Here is a 15,813-nt window from a genome sequence, read left to right on the forward strand (position 1 = left end):
CAAAAATGTTATGCCAAAGTCCTTGGTTACACTCAAGCTACTAGTGAAGTCAACTATTCAATTCCTATGTGTACATCCTTGCCTAATCTTCCTAGATTCACATCTTTTATCATGACTTCTTCCATACAAAATTTTAATCATACACATGTTAGTCAAGGGCACAAATTTGTGAATCAAAATAATTTTTTACCTCCTTCCATGAGTCTTCCATTTGACCCTATATATCATAGTGGCCCACCTCATTATTCTCAACCTCAACTTACATACAACAATGTTACTACTCCATCCCAATCCAATATGTCCAATTTCACTCCATCCACCAAAGCAACCATCAATAACTTAGCTCAAACTGTTTGATCCCTACAACAACAACTAGTTTCCATTACCCAATCCAAGCTTAATGTGCACACATTTGATGTAGATAACTCATTATCCAATTACATTGTCCATGTTGTCCCTCCTAAAAATATGTAAGTACCTCATTTGGAGCTTTATAATGGAAAAAGTGATCCCTTGACTTATGAAAAAATATTTCAAACTTTGTGTAGTGACTTTGCTCATGATCAAAGAATTATGGCTAAATTGTTTACTCAAACCTTTAGGGATAAATCATTACAATGGTATTGTTATTCTCCTCCTTATTCTATTATATCATTCCAACAATTAGCTAATGGTTTCATTCAACAATTTCAAAATAATATTGATCCTAAAATTACTTTGAGTAATTTGATTCATTGTAAGCAAGGTGTTAAAAAAGAAGTAGCTGATTTTATTGGTAGATATAAACATTTGTATTCTCAAATTACTTATCCTATGCCTTATCAAGATGTCCAAATAATTTTTATAGTAAATTTAGTAAAAGATATTAGGGATAATCTTCTCTTTTCTAAGTTTACTTTCTTTACGCAGTTGTGCATGATCTTTCATAATTATCATCTTCAAGCGAGTCAATTTGAATCATCACCTTCAATGGATCTAGTTGATAAGAATGAGAGCGCTCAATAATATTTTGTGAATTTTAAACTAAACAAAGAATACATGAAGTTAAATGACAACATCAATACTCAAGTGGCAATCACGACATCAGGTGTGGCTCCTTTATCCAAATATTTTAGAAAAAGATTTACTCCTGTTTTTTAATCTTTGCATAGCATAATGACACAATTGGTAAATATAAATTTTTTGAAACTTCATCCCATCAAGCCAATTGATACCTCTGAACCTTTGCCATCCTATCATGATGCCAAAGCCTTTTGCCAATTTCATCATTTGCCCGATCATGATACTGATAATTGTTATACCTTAAGAAGTATGATTCAAGACTTTATTGATAACAATACCATATTTGTAGTTTCTATGAATGACAAAGGAAACAAATTTGTAGCTCCTCCCAATTAAAACCTTCAAATATTTACTAATCCTTTGCCTTCCCATTCTACTAATGTGGTTGAGTTTGAGCCTCTTGCATATTCTCCCATTTACCTTTGCCTTGAGTCTAATAACATGGTAAACCTTGTTGATAAAATTACACCTCCAAAGGGCCTATGTATTACCTTCGATACTTTACAATTGCACCAAGTATATTATGATAAATTTGATGTAGTGGTTAATGTGTATGATAGTTTCTCTTTCCCTACTATTGCTTCTATTTCTTTTCCCATGAGGTCGATACTAAGTTCTTAGATCTCACTTTTACTATCATTCTTACATCGGATCAATTTCGTGTGAATTTGGTACGTCGTTGATTCTCTTCTATGAAAGCAATTCATTTTACTATTCATAAATGCTTAAAATTTCCTCATAATGGTCAAATAATAACAATTAATTATAGCATGTACTAACCCACAATGAGTTGTGGAGATTTCAAGCTTGATTACTATTGGCCTAAACAGTTTGAGCCTCTTAAGCCTCAAAGTGAATAGAAATGAATTTTCTAGCTTATTTTTTAGCCATACCACCACTTTGAGTAATCACTCATTAGTTAAACTGCTTCTTCTCCTTCAACTCTCTTTATCTTCTTGATGATGGATCAGCAAGTGTGCTTTTAAATGTTGATGCAAAAAATTCTACACAATCTAATCCAGAAGAATCTGTAATAATCACTCATGAGTTAAACTACTTCTTCTCATGGATTTTAGATGCAAACCTATTCAACATAACCACATGGTAATGCAACACAACAATATCTATTTTATTTCCTGACCTATTGAGACAATTGAACACATTAAACTTGCAAGTACATAGACAAGGAGACTACCTTCTATGACCAAGGGGGGTTCACCTCCCTGCCAACCATATGGCTGGAAACTAGCCTGCACTTGAGCTTGCGGAGCCAATAGGATGACTGAGTAGCAAATCACATGGGGTAAAACAAGGAGACATTTCATATTTCCATAAATGCAACATATCACCCAGCTAAGGAGTCTACACATAAGGCTCATTCATAAAGCCAAAATGGGGAGAAAGGAACACATCTATGGAGTAATAGAAAAGAGTGACAATGAGCTACCTCCACATATTTTCAACTCCATAATAGTATGAATGTCAACCCACCATTGCTTCTAGCACATTAATAGAATCAACATCACCAATCAATATCTCCTAACCACAATATGGTTACTCATACCCAACCATAATAAGATATGACATTAAGCTACTTGGGTACTCATACCCTACCATAATAAGATGTCACTTTAACCTTCTTGGGTACTCATAACCGTCTAATTACTCTCCCTATAGTTCCTTAAGCTTTCTCAACCGCATATATGGGATGGATTTTTTCATTGAGAAAACAATCCCTCATTATCCCCAACCTTCAACATATGACAACACATACACATACACATACAGGATGAATCACAAAATTTTACACAAAAGAATGCAACTTTATAACCATTTTACACATTCATAGAACAAACAAATACCATTAAAATGGATTCATGTAAGAAAATATTGGACAACCTACCTGAATGAATCCTCCCTACTTGCTGATGGAGAGTGAATTTCAATGCACCAACTCTCTTATAGCCTTTTCCTCCCAAATTCCTTTTCTTCTTTTCCCAAATTCATACCCTTAATCCTTACACTTTTTAAGCATCCATTCTTCCTTGTGACTTTTATTTTTCTAAAAAAATCAATCCTTCTTATATTTTTGAAAACTAAGTAAGTTTTTTCTTCCCTCTCTTCCTCTTTTCTCACATGTGTGAGCAACCCCTACTTCCATACACCAACCTCATGATCTCTTTAGGTTCTCCAATGTGTCCTCCACTCTTTCACACTTCTCACATGTTATCCATCATTGGTCAAACCCATCACTAATGAATTTTTTTAATTTGAATGGGGTCAAACTAAAAAATAGTCAACTTTCACGCTTTTAAAATACCCCCAGCCCCTATTCCAATGGCTTAGGGTGTTAAAAATGTATAAATCAGGGTGAAGATGACTTGAGAAATTGCATATGAATACAAGACAATATTGACTTAACATAACACAATATTACATCCCCTATTGAACATATTTGACATGTCACATTTACAGAATTTAGACATCATTAATTACACATTATATCTACATTTGTGACATACACCAATTATTTGACGCCATATTAACACTTCACAAAACTCACACATAATAAATAACCTTACACTCTCCATACAAACTAGGTCACCGATATAGGTTTCATAACAAGGTCATCTCACTAACTTCCTGTCCCATTGGTCATGAGATACTTGCACACTAGATATAGATACAAACATTAGTCCAACATGATAAGTTATATAGTGAAATCGATCAAATGATACAAAAAAGGGCCATGTAATCATATCCATCCAATATTATCATACATTTTTATCTATAATTCAATTCTGAGAAATAAATGTTAGCATAAAATATACATTCATAATCATTCACATATGATCATAATTATAACTAAATCACATACATCATAAGAAGTCTCTCATCAAACCATGTAATTAATGGCATCCATATAAATAAACTATGATCATCCATGAACATGCATAGCATTAGTGCTTAACTAGGTATCAAATCAGAATCCAATCACAAAAAGTAGTAACAACATAAATAAAAAAAGTCTTAATGTCATATCAAAATGATCAAAACCTTTATAGGAGTAATCTCCCTCTAGGGTGAGCATCGGAGATGCCTTCAACATAGATCAAAATACCAAACTACTATTTATGAAACTACTTTCAAAACCCATTGTTCAATCTTTTCGACCTATAGTAGGAAATTTAGTAGGAATTCACGTTCAAACAAATAAAATTGTAGGTCTATGGAGTCATTAGTCATATAAAATATGATGTTTTGTTGACTTACATAATTAAACAAAACATAAACTTCATGATCTACAACAGGAAGATGAATGATTCCTGGCTAGGACAATCAACAAACTAAAATCCCTAACATGCAATTAGTTAAAATGCCTCTAAATCTAGATTGAATTTATTTCAGAATAAAGCTCTGATACCAAGCGAAAATCAGGGGATCGATTGAAGTGATGATAGTATTGGGAGGGCAAGATGCAAGTAAATGAAAATATTAAATGGATAAAATAGGCTAAAGACACATTCCATTAATTTTTTTTCACAATGTTTGATGAAGAGATTTTGGACATTGTCTATTAATAGGTCTTGTTGTGTGCTCCTTTCTTAGTGAGAAAGGCAACAACATGCTTTGTTTCTCTGGAGATGTATTCATCTACTAGAATAGAAGCTCGTTTACCAATTCTAAGAAACAATTCTTCTGTTGATCTCTTGCATCCCAAATGAGCTTCTACAATATTTTCAAGTGCTGCTCTATAATTGTTGGCTATAAGTCGCCCAAAAATATTTGCTTCACCTCTTTCGAAATCTGTCATACAATATGCATGAATTCCTTCTAGAGTTTTTACAAGCTTTACTACAAATGACCCCTCTTTCTTCACAATCCTTTCCACTTCATCTGAATTTGGACCAAAAAAAGGTATCTTAAACGTTTCCCATTTCTCCTTTTCAACAATACCCTGCCAACAATAAAATTGCATTACGTATTAGAATAATTACTATAAATAAAACTTAAAATTTTATTTTTTATTACAAGTTTATAATTACAAACTCTATAATCTTAAATGTCACTCATGTTTACATTAAGAAGGTAATTATGTTGCTATTTGTGAGAAGCATGCAATCTTGTTTCCCATAGATTAATAGCCTTTAAGCTAAGCACTCATACGATAACCATTAAAGTTTGGGATTTGAAATCATAAAAAAAAAAGGAAATAAAAGATGAGATTCCATGGAATTCATGATCTATTATCATTGAGTAGGAAGTCTCATGAAGCATGAAAAGAATATGCTACAAGATTAATTGAAATCTTTTTCTACAAAACAATAGCTCTTATCTTTTAGGACTGGAGATTTCAGCTAGTGAAATTTTCATCGAGCTAGGAATTGTCCCACTAACTTGGAATTTTTTTTTGTGACTTGTCAATCATCTCAAATTTTAGATTCTCACAAGAATACAAAAGAAAGAAAGAAAAAATAGATGTTTATTTATTTATTTTTTATCCAAATATTTACTAGCTTTCCTTAATTTTACAGTGTAAATTTTTAAATTAAACCACACTATTAAATTTATGAAATAACCAACTTCAAAATATTCCTAAAAATTCTCAACATCAACTAATTTTTTTAAAATAAAACGCCCTCAACAAAACCTTACCTAAGAGATACAAGAATTATAGAGAAACAAACAAACCAAGAGAAAATGAGAGAGCATTGTATCAACCTCGTTAACTAGTTCCTCAAATGCGCATTCTATTTGGCGCGCAACAAATCCACATGGACCTTGCTCCTCCATTATGTGGGTTCCTTCATTACGACCCGGCAGAGATACAAACATGTATCCCCCATCAACGATCTCCTCTGCCCGGGCCTTTAAAAACGCTGTGAAATCTTTATCAAACTGCTGTAAATACGCAGCTCCCACTGATGCCTCACAATCGCCTGAAACGTACACACGAGGAGAGCTTCTCTGCTGAACACTCTCTGGCACCTGTATTTATCTTATCATCAGACAACTACATCAAACTCAAAAATAGAAAAGTTATGGTTTATTACTCACCTGGGAAAGCCAATGAAGACTGGTAGAAGAGTGACAGAAATGCAGGCTTTTCCGTGGGAGTAGACGTCTGAAATGTGATCCACACACACCCGCTGCAATATAAGACCTTCCAGCTAATGGATTGTTATCACCATCATTATCAACATCAGCATAGTCTGGTCTGTGGGGAGGCAACATTCGAAACAGTGAATTGAAATCATTAGAAGGAAGGTCGATGAAATACACCTCAAATTCTGGCATCTCATGTTCCTCAAACGAGCGTTTCACAGCATTGGCAATGGTGTTTGCCACCACAAGAGTATTTTTCCCAGTACCACAACCGAAATCTGCTATCCTAAATATCCCTCCCACATCAGACATCAATATCATATTCTCATAAATGGCCCGCTCCAGAATTGGTTTGACAGCTTGAAGCATGTTTAGCTGCACAAGGAAATTTATCAAATACAGTTTTCACATATTTTTTTATAGTAGAAAGAAAAGAGGTTAGAATGGAAATGCGCGTTGTGTACCTGAGCTGAAGAGGATTTGGCATAGCTAGATTCTCCATCTCCACCCTTCATGCCAAGCACATTCTCCATCTCCAGGACCGGTTTGGATTGAGATTTGATTACCTCCATTAAGACGCCTGGCTTCTGAGCTTTGATATGAACAAGCTCAATCAAATGAGGGCCTATGTGTGCTCTTTAGGATAATACCCTTTAATTTATAATCGTTATTTGATGATCTGACACCATCACTGACATCATCCCTAGATTCGATCCTACTCTACAGTTTTAGCACTTTAGCACTTTATTGTTATCTGTAATCTAAAAAAGAGTTGATGGAACATCGAATGCGATTTTTGTGAATTGAATTTTAATTGACTGAATAGATGTTTCATATTAAAACTGGCATACCAAAAATTCATAATCAAATCAAATCAAATGAGGGCCTATGTGTGCTCTTTAGGATAATACCCTTTAATTTATAATCATTATTTGATGATCTGACACCATCACTGACATTATCCCTATATTCGATCCTACTCTACAATTTTAGCACCCTATTGTTACTGTTGTAGCATGCCATCTGTAATCTAAAAAAGAGTTGATGGAATATCGAATGCAATTTTTGTGAATTGAATTTTAATTAACTGAATAGACGTTTTCTATTAATTGACTGAATAGACATTTATAATTGTTATTTGATGATCTGACACCATCACTGACATCATCCCTAGATTCGATTGTACTCTACAATTTTAGCATCCTTAGATTGAGATTTGATTACCTCTATATCTTAGGATAATACCCTTTAAATGATCTGACACCATCACTGACATCATCTCTAGATTCGATCCTACTCTACAATTTTAGCACCCTATTAACACACTTATAGCATGCCATCTGGAATCTCAAAATGAGTTATTGAAACATGGAATGCGATTTTTGTGAATTGAACTTTAATTGACTGAATAGACATTTCCTATTTCCTATTAAGACTGGCATACCCAAAATTCAAAGCACGTTCATGACAAAATGACAGACATTTACTATTTCCTATTAAGACTGGCATACCCAAAATTCAAAGCACGTTCATGACAAAATGTTAACATTGTCATTTATGAATTACATTTCAATTGACTGAATATATATTTTCAGAGAAAGGCCTGCCACTGCCACTGTTATAACATGCTATCTGTAATCTAAAAACTAGCTATGGAAATATGAAATGCAAAGGTTTCCTATTAAACTGACCTACCAAAAACCAAAAATTCAAAGCACGTTCAAGACCAAGTTTCAACATTTATGAAATGTTTCAACATTGCTGTGTCGTGCTGAATGTGTTAACCTTTTTCATTGCAGGTGGCCTCCATCATGAATAGCTGTTAAACTTTTTTTTATTTCAGGTGAATTAAATTTAACATAACTTTTTGGGCATTTTGCAACGTGTTGGAAAAATTTGGCATTTCACATTTTGAGAGGTACGATTATAATTAGAATAATATTTATAAATATTATATTATATTTATAGAAATGAGTTATTTTTAAATTATTTTAATAAATTTAGAGTATGGTTAACAATTTAATTTTAAGGTTGTGGTTTTTAAAAATATTATAATTTTCTTTCAAATTTTATAAATGAGATTTTTATTAAAATATTAATAATGTGTAAAAATTATGTCAATAGTGGCATGTTGTGATGGTTGTGTTGTTGTTTTTGCTATCAAGGTTAAAATCCCACCGGTTCATAGTTTATATCATATTCTAGTGATGAAATTTACACATCTTTGTCTTTTTCCATGTCTTATATTTTGTAATGTGTTTATATTTATAATAACTTGGTGTCAATTACATCATCAGGCAACAATTTAATTTACACAATTAGTCCTTCCCCTTTTAACAAAGCCTATGTTAACATTTATTTCAAAAGCATGGTTGTGTCAATTGAGACTATTTATAATTGCCTTCAAAAGTAAGGAGAAACTATATTTATGTTTTTTATTAGGATAAACAAGTTTTGAGGGGACCAAAAACCCCATACAATAGGTTTGAAGGGATCTGAAACACCCAGAAATCACACGGACCTGAAATCACACGGACCTGGAACCAACAATGGGATGCTACAAGCAAATAGATCAAAGACACGAGCAACAACCAACACTAAATAGATGCCAACAAGATTACAAAGATAAAACAATACAAGCCATGATGGTAGTACCAATGGATCTAAAACAACTAGTAGATCTCGAAGATAGAGAACAAGGGTTTCTCTGGCACTCTTAGCTAACAAGCTGGGTTTTCCCAGACACCCTTAACCTAAAGCAAAATCATCACTAGATCATCAACAAAACTTGATCCTAACAAAAAACAAAGACTGGCTAGACTGAGCCCTTGAAAACTGCCAGCATCCTGCCTAGCCCTGAAGAGAGAAAAAATACATCACATTTTTCCAAGCTCCCTCAACCTTAAGAGTGGGTTTTAAAGGGCTCGCACAACCAAATAGGGTTTTGAAAAGGCTCCTAAAACCTTCAGTTCAAAAAAACTTGGAAAGCCTCAAAGCATAACCAACAACTTCCAACTCCACTTCAATAGGAGTTAGGTCACCTCTAGCAACATCCATCTCTAGGAAACACCACAGAGGCCCTAAGATGCAAAATATAGATCATGAAGCACCAAGCCATAACATAAGAAATGCCAAGAGGGTTTTTACAGGCTTCCTCAACCCACCGAAGAAACAGGGAGACATGTCAGAGACAAGAAACCCAAACCCTTCTGTTAAAATCCCCATGAAGAAAAAGATAGGCCACCTCAACGAGCAACACAAAGACCAGCAATCAAAAATCCCCTTCAACCCTTCTCTCCACCTCAATAGGAGAAATAGTTATGTCAATAAAACATGAAAGAAGGCAAGTCGACCGCTGTAAAAGTTCTCTAGCCGCAAACAAAAATTGAACCACTCCCTCCCACCTAATCTCCACCTCCATAGGAGAAAGTGCCCCCTCGATAAGACTAAGAAGAGAGACGTTCGAAAGCCCAAAGTCTCCAACCACACCCCAACACAAAACCATCCATTCCACCACAGAAGAACAGCAACCCATCTCTAGAAGACCAACAAAACACCAGAGAAGGCTAGCATAGGAAACCCTCATGAAAGGATAAGAACCAATAAAACCAAGGGAAGCCACCAAACCAAACAAAAGATCTAGAGGCCAAGACAAACCCTGCTCCAAGCCTCCCAAAAAAGCTAAGAATCCCCAAAGGAAGTAGAAAACAGCAATGGAAGGCATAGACAGTGACAAAGAGGGGCAAAACCCCCCAATACCAACAACCATGATGCCATCACCAACAAAAAAAAGCTGCCAACATATGTCACACCCTCTGACCCGCCGAAGCCAACATGGCGTACACTCCCAGCCATGACCACGCAGGAAGACAAGGGGCAAACAGAGCCCAAAGCTACAACCAAAAACAAACCAAACACATGGGGAAGCACACAGGAGACAAAGCACGACCCTCGAAAAGAAACCTCAGCTTCCACCATAACATCCAGGAAAGAACCGCAACCATCCACCGGTACTCCAGCGAAGAAAGATCAGGAGAAACTAAACAACCCCAAGGCACCAAAAAGAAAGACACATGGAGAGGCCCCTCCAACAAAGACCCATATCTCGCTATCCTTATCATCTTCAGAGTCAACTTCCTCCTCCCCTGAAGAAACCCTATAACTGTCACTCCCGGTCATCGCTCCTCGTCTTGATCCGCTCCACTATGAAGTTAACTACGAAGTTAAAAACTATATTTATATTTTTAACAACTATTTGATAATAAGTTTTAGAACTTTTAGAGTAAAAATTATATCACATAAACTCTGACTTAAATTAGGTTCTATTTAATTGGTTATATTATAAATTTTACTAGTGAAAATTGCATAACCATAAGCTTTTATGTTTATTTATTTATTTTATTAGAATATTATAATTTAACTAAAAATTTAAATGTAATAAAAGGTTCACCACATCATCCTATATATAAAATATTATCATTCATCTTCAAAAATTAGTCAATAATGAATGATAATCTGTCATAATGAACTTCCAACATGTTATACCTTAGTCATTTTATTACAATCATCTACTTCCATAATTTTAAAATATTATAACATAACTCTAACTCTAAGTCTACCACTAATTATCTCACACTATGTTATCATGTTGTGACTATCATTTTTATTGACTCCATTTCTAATTGATGTAAAAAATATTTAAATACTAGCCTTTATCCTTGTAAATGATATCAATTTTTAATATGATGGTGCAAATCCTAGTGCCTTGATGAAGTATGTATTCAACTAAATATGGAGGCAAAAGCTCCTAAGTTGAATTTGGTGATGTAAAAATTTATGTTGTGAATATGAAAACCCTTCTTGTTGCTAATATATTGTTTTGTGTTCTTCTACTACTATAAAATTAAAAATAACACAAGCATTAAATAGTGTGATTTTGTGTTAGCTACTACACTTAGTAAGGTTTAGGAGACAAGTTATGCATATGAAATGGTTAATATATTCTAGAATTATAATACAACATTGGAATATCATGGTACAAAATATTTTTTGAATTGAAAGTTGAGATATAAAACTATAGTTTAATGGGATAAGATCTATGGGAATCTTCAAGAAAATAAAAAAAGTTTGGCTTGATATAAAATGTGGGATGATCTTGATTCTTTGAAAATTTAGTCTCTTTATCATCATTGGCTATATAGAAAAAAAATAAAATCTACCTTAATCTTAAAAATAATATCACATATTCTAATAGGCTTCCTTTTTAGCTAAGTGAATGCTCCTCATACTTACTATTTTACTTCTTTACACCCTACTATACAAAATCTCCTCCCTATTGTCCATTTTTTGTTGTAGATTTTGAATTAGGTATACATATTGTTGTGGCATTTGACTAATTCATGGTACTACTACATCCTCCTCCTTTAAACATTGTTCATCTTATTGATATAGCTACAAAATTTTAAATATTGTAGATTTTCCCTATCATTATAATAAATAAACTTGATATCTCTTTCCAAAATCAATTCACTTGACTTATTTGTGATATAATTCCTAAATATGAACATTTCATTTTTAAATATATTATTTCTATCCAAGAAAAGAATCCTTGGGTCTCCTTGATAAAAATTTTCTTAGATCTACTATTCATCTTCCCAAAGTGAGTCTTTATTTTTTTGTGTAATTCCTTCAATTTTATATAATTTCTTCATATTTTACACTTCCTTTCATTTTTCGTTTTTGTTATAGCTTATTAAAGACACATTCATAATATTAATGTCATATGTAACCACAAATGTTGTTTCTAATATATTTTTTTATAGTAAATTACTCTACCCATATCTAATCATATATCAAGATGATTTTACATTTTCTTTTGTACTGGAAATTTGAATAAGTTACTTGAACCCACATTTATAGCTTCTATTATTCTATCATTCTATGGATGGTATACTAAATTATTTTTTTATTTTTTTCTTTATTTTCTTCTATAATTTATTCCAGATGTAACCAACACAATTATGTCCCTATTAGAATCTAATCTAGAAAATTATGAAACTTCACAAAGTCACTGAAAACTAAGTCACATATAGGTACCCTACCATTGTTTCTCTTACATGAAAATAAATATGCCATTTTAGGAAATCTATCAACAATTATAAATATTGAATCATACCCTTCTCATGTTCTTAGAAGTCCTAATACAAAGTACAATAATTTATCTCCCTATGGTCCCTCTACCACTCACAATAGTTAATATACATGAACATTTTGACTAATTCAATATAAAAGATGACAAGTCCTAAAAATTGGATAAATTTCCTAATATTATTGTACACTTTTTATCGAAATAGTTCTCACTTACTATGTGTTACCCCTTATTTATCCACTTATAGCTTATCAATTAGGGGGACGTTATTTTATTAAGTATTGCAAAGCTTAAGTCTTCATCAATTTGAGTTTCGTACTCGTCTGTTGAACCCTTTATAAAGTTCAAAATTCTGGTTCAAAGGAAATGTGGTCTATTAAGTTCTAAGTCTTCATTAGCATAGTCGTTGAACTTGAACTTTGAACATTTCTAGTTCAAGGTTCAAGCGGTCTTTTGTCTTATGTATTGTGGCTGTCCCTTTAACGTCAGTCCTTGTGGTCATCTTGAACTTGAACCATTGAACCACTCTTGGAATGGTTCAAGGTTCAAGGTTCATTTTCGCATCATTGAAATTTTCTTTTGTTTCCTTCTTCTTTGCCGTGAGTGTCGATCTTTTGTCTTTGAACTTTGGTCCAATGAACTTCTTTTGAAATAATTCAAGGTTCAAAGCGTTGTTTCAAATCAGCCCGATGGTGTTTAGGAGATAAAGGCAAAGTGATGGGAACAAAGTATTCCTCGTTTTCCATGTTTTCAAACTATAATTATGGAAAGAAATCATGAGAAAGCATATCGACCGTGTGGAGTTGATTCTTAATTAATGAGCATGTCAGAACTATATCAAATCATGGGAAGTTTTACACGGATAAATGAGCTGGGGCGAAGCATGCTTTGGTACTTCTCAGTGTTTTTCGTCCTTAAATATGATGCTTGTCAGGTAAGAAAATCATTGTTGCTGCTAGTGAAGAGTAAGGACGTGGAAGGTAATTTAGCTCAATTTTTCCAAAGGTTACACAGATTGATGGTAAAGACAGGTGAGTTTAATCACTAACCTCCCCTGCTCTGTTTAGCTCTAAAATTGTTAGTGTAATTCCTTGCCTTGGGGTTGAATGCTATTTGATTGATGTAATTTTAAGAAAAGATGAGACCAATTCTTCTGAACTTGGGTCGAACCTCATGCTTAATTAGTACCCTTCTAGAATTAGATGATACGACTTTAGTTCAGGATGAGTTAGAGAATTTTCTAGAAAGGGCTAAGAATCCAAAGGCTAATTCCATGATGGAAAAGAGAGTTTGCAGTGGTCTGGTTGAAGATACTGCTTTCCCAATCACTGCTCCTTGCCCCAAATTAGTGTACGCATGCATGAGAAAATATGATGCTAGTGATAGGTGTATTAGGGCTAGTGATGGAGGCATTTTAGTTCGAATTGATAAAGAAACAATAATGGCTACAATTGGGATCCCTCACAAAGAGCCGTACGAAGACTGGTCCATAGGAATCTCATATGCATTTTTCTCTGAGAAGAAAAGTGTTTATCAGAGTGTCATTGCTAGAAATTGGCTCCTTAAAATGCAGAAGGGAGGTTCTAGGTTACCTAAACCTTTGACCAGGAAGCATTTTATTACAGAAGTGAGAGATATTGTGATTCTTTTGAACAGGCTTAAGGGGAATTCACATGCCTTTTATTGGGAAGACTAGATGTATTTTTACATTCAGGTGTTATTATCTGGTGAGAAATTACTTGATTGGGCGCAAGTAATTGTAGAGAGATTGCATGAGGGTTTGAGTAATTCTGTTGGAAAAGCCAGTTTTCATATGTCTTCCTACACGTTTTATATTTTAGCCTGCATTAGAGAATGGCTAGGATTATATCAAGAACCATGGGTTGATGGAATGAAAGTCTATGAGTTCTATCCACACTTGCAGAGACATAGGTATAAAGAAAACTTCTTGAGATGGAGTGATGCCTTTGCAAGAAGGTTGTTAGGGTTCCCACAGATATTGAGAGGGGGGAGTGAATCAGTATCTGACCGGTAATGAAGTTTTCTTAAAACTGAATATGCAGAATATAAAGTAACAGTATACCGGTATGCAAGAATTAATGCAAATAACATAATCAAAAGCATCCACATGAAAAGAACACCATAACATAAGATTTTTAATGAGGAAACCCAGTGTGGGAAAAACCTTGGTGGGATTTGTGACCCACAATATTCACTTACTGGCCAATAAGAGAATATTACCTACAATAGGGGCCTGCACAACCAGGAAGGCCAACTACCTAGAGCTCACTACTCAATAAGAAGTCACACTAACTTACAATGAGGATTTACACAAATCCAATATTCTGTACTACTTTACAATAGCATCTTCAATGCCAGATTCAGTACCGGTTCTTGCTCTATTCTTTGCATATACCCTTGAACTACAATTTGCACATTAGGTCTACCTTATAATTTATTTAATAAATTCTATCCATATCCTACAAATGACTACAATGATCTCTTTTATATACAAGAGTCATTTTACAATTTTCCATGTTGGCTTACAATAATAAACAAAATATTACATATCAAAAATCCTGTCGGCCTCTATGCCGGTATACATATTTCCTTCTGTGCCGGTGTCCGTGTAGATTGATCTTCTGATGCCGGTGCACTATCTTGTTTGTGTTATACTTTGCTGGTATAATATCTTGTCGGTGCCATAGGATTGCAAGGTTGCCTGTATGATGTTTTGTTGATATAATGTCTTGCTGGTGCCATAGGATTGCAAGGTTTCCTGTACAATGTTTTGCCGGTATAATGTCTTGCGGGTTGCATAGGATTGCAAGGTTGCCATCAATGACAAAACCTTCAATCACACACAATGTCTCATTGGAGTGTCCATATGCCAACAATCTCCCCCTTTGGCATTGATGGCAACACTCATGAGAAATTTCAAAAAGATATCCAAAAAAGTGTATACCAAAAATGTTACCAAAAGTGTGCGGGCTCCCCCTGAGCATGTGATCCCTGCGTTTTGAATTTTCTCATTTACTACTGCCCCTTTGGCATCAATGAAAAAGGTTAGTAGATAACCTCAACCCTGTAGTTGGGTAGTTATTATCTAAAGAATATCTACCAAAATTAAGTTTATATCATCCGTAAACTTCTTGCTCTCCTTTATTGCTATCTCAGTTTTGTATACTGTACCGGTGAGATGCTGCAAGTGCTCTGCTGGTGTCTTGCTACCCTATGTTAGTGCCTCTGAGATTTCCTTACGCAAAGATGCTAAATAGTCCAATCTTGGACTTAGTTTAGATCTCAAAAATTTTGCCTTGTTTATTATTTTCTCTTTTTCTCTCCCTAATTTGAGTAGTTCTTCCTCAAAATTTGTCATCTTTTCTTCAAAAACTGATAAAGTATCAGGTGAGTTAACAAAATTATCAGCAAGTTTATTGATCTCTTCCTGTACCTTGCTCATCTTTTTATCTACATCCATGGTCAAAAGGTTTATC

General features: G+C 34.1%; 1 protein-coding gene across 1 annotated transcript; it reads right to left on the reverse strand.

Moving 5' to 3' along the window:
* Positions 1–4,639: 4,639 nt before the first annotated feature.
* Positions 4,640–6,764, reverse strand: LOC131072280 (probable jasmonic acid carboxyl methyltransferase 1). Its single transcript, XM_058008420.2, has 4 exons — positions 6,633–6,764; positions 6,121–6,543; positions 5,755–6,051; positions 4,640–5,020 (listed from the first exon to the last, which is right to left on the reverse strand). Exons 1-4 carry the CDS (start codon positions 6,738–6,740, stop codon positions 4,640–4,642), a joined length of 1,209 nt encoding a protein of 402 aa, XP_057864403.2. The 5' UTR covers positions 6,741–6,764.
* Between the last annotated feature and the right edge of the window lie 9,049 nt (positions 6,765–15,813).

The sequence above is a fragment of the Cryptomeria japonica genome, chromosome 5 (genome assembly GCF_030272615.1).
Source record: "Cryptomeria japonica chromosome 5, Sugi_1.0, whole genome shotgun sequence".
NCBI lineage: Eukaryota > Viridiplantae > Streptophyta > Pinopsida > Cupressales > Cupressaceae > Cryptomeria > Cryptomeria japonica.

Coding starts and splice junctions, on each gene's coding strand:
- LOC131072280 (XM_058008420.2), bottom strand. CDS start 6,740: ATGGAGGTAATCAAATCTCAATCCAAACCGGTCCTGGAGATGGAGAAT. Junction 6,544..6,632: donor CCAAATCCTCTTCAGCTCAG/GTACACAACGCG, acceptor TTCCTTGTGCAG/CTAAACATGCTTCAAGCTGT. Junction 5,021..5,754: donor TGCTCTCTCATTTTCTCTTG/GTTTGTTTGTTT, acceptor TATTGTTGGCAG/GGTATTGTTGAAAAGGAGAA.